A 2,121-nucleotide genomic window follows, 5' to 3' on the forward strand; every position below is an offset into this window, starting at 1 on the left:
ACACACACACACACACACACACACACACACACACAGGTTATATAAGAGACGCTGGACTTTGTCAAATGCAGGTGGTGTGAAAATCTACGCTGGCGCTTTTGGAAAGGAGAGAGGTTTTGATTGGTGGAGCCACAGAGCCCGAGAACATCTGGAGCATCTGCCAGGACCGTTAAAATAAAAATAATAATTATTATAATAAAGAAACAGAAAATAACATGTTTGACCTCAGACTCCTCAGACTGAGTAACAACACCTCATTAGCCTCATTAGCAGGCGCGCACGTGTGTGTGTGTGTGCGTGCGTGCGTGCGTGCGTGCGTGCGTGCGTGCGTGCGTGCGTGCGTGCGTGCGTGCGTGCGTGCGTGTGTGTGTGGTAAAATGTGAATATTGGCCCCTACGGCCCCTCATATTAACGAGCCTCGTTTGATGTGTTTAGTTTTACAGACTCTTTGAACAGGAAGAAAAAAAAAAGAGGCTTGTTGTATCTTGTTTAACACACACACACACATTGGACACTGGTGTCCTCACGGTCCCTCCTCTTCCTCACCATCATCCCTTCAACACGGAGAAAACATGTCAGCGTTCTGGCTCCCGGCGTGCACGTGTGAGCGGGTGGATGTGGGCGGGGCCTCTGTGATGTTGTGATGTTTCCCATCATGCTCTGATGCAGCGAGGGCCACCGAGGACGCTCTGATTTCACGAGCTGAGTGAGAGAGCACGTGGAGCGAACCTCAGTGACCCACACACTCTGTGTGTGTGTGTGTGTGTGTGTGTGTTAATGGACACACTCGTTAGTGTCGTTGTGTGTTTGTGTTGTAACATCGGTGTGTGATTTACATTCCTCTCATTCCTCTGTTTCTGCCTCCAGCTGCTCCATCAAACACACCAAACCATTAAAAAGAAAAAAACACACACACATACACACACACATACACACACACACACACACACACATTCACACACACACACACACACACATACATTCACACACACACACACACATACACATACATTCACACACACACACACACACATACACACACACACACACACATACATTCACACACACACACATACATTCACACACACACACACACACATACACACACACACACAGACACACACATTCACACACACATACACACACACATTCACACACACATACACACACACACACATACACACACACACACACATACACACACACACACACACACACATACATTCACACACACAGACACAGACACACACATTCACACACACATACACACACACAGACACAGACACACACATTCACACACACATACACACACACAGACACAGACACACACATTCACACACACATACACACACACACACACATACATTCACACACACAGACACAGACAGACACACACACACACACATACACACACACACACACACACACACACACACACACACATACATTCACACACACAGACACACACACACACACACACACACACACACACACACAGACACACACACACACACACACACACACACACACAGACACACACACACACACACACACACACACACACACACACACACACACACACACAGACACACACACACACACACACACACACACACACACAGACACACACACACACACACACACACACACACACATGTTCATGTTTGAGGTCCAGAGAGAAGAAAAAGAGAGAGAGAGGAGGAGGGAGGCGTATACAGTGTGTGAGAAGGTTGATGATGTCATCCTGACCACGCCCACCTGCAGAGGGTATACATGCCGGCATGGTGGAGGTCTGACTCTCCACAGCGAGGACGTCCCACAGCTGAACAAGTCCTAAGACCGACCGAGAGACGGCGAGCGGCTTAGAGAAGTTGTCAGCTCCAGGTCGCTCCTCCTCATCCTCCTCTTCATCATCTTCATCCTCCTCTTCTTCACCTCCTTCATCGTCCTCGGCTCCTGAACCAGTGAGGTCATGGCGTGCGTTGCTCTCTTTTTACGGGTCCTGATCCTGCTGCTGGGAGGGACGCTGCTGCTCGGCGGTTTGGCTGCACAGAGGACCAGAGGTGAGTGTACGAGAGCTCACAGGGAATCGAACCCGTGCATCACATGGAGTCATGCGGT

General features: G+C 49.3%; 1 protein-coding gene across 12 annotated transcripts in view; it reads left to right on the forward strand.

Moving 5' to 3' along the window:
- Window positions 1–1,791: 1,791 nt before the first annotated feature.
- Window positions 1,792–2,121, forward strand: part of LOC110003782 (target of Nesh-SH3) — a 15,787-nt gene continuing 15,457 nt past the window's right edge. For 7 of the 12 annotated variants that reach the window (XM_065952125.1, XM_065952127.1, XM_065952130.1 and 4 more), the window contains exon 1: window positions 1,792–2,063. In XM_065952125.1, coding sequence (XP_065808197.1) covers window positions 1,973–2,063 — 91 coding nt within the window. In that variant the 5' untranslated portion in view covers window positions 1,792–1,972. The remainder of the gene's footprint in view (window positions 2,064–2,121) is intronic. The other 5 variants (XM_065952132.1, XM_065952134.1, XM_065952133.1 and 2 more) reach the window with 1 other exon arrangement.

The sequence above is a fragment of the Labrus bergylta genome, chromosome 24 (assembly GCF_963930695.1).
Source record: "Labrus bergylta chromosome 24, fLabBer1.1, whole genome shotgun sequence".
NCBI classification, from domain to species: Eukaryota; Metazoa; Chordata; class Actinopteri; order Labriformes; family Labridae; genus Labrus; species Labrus bergylta.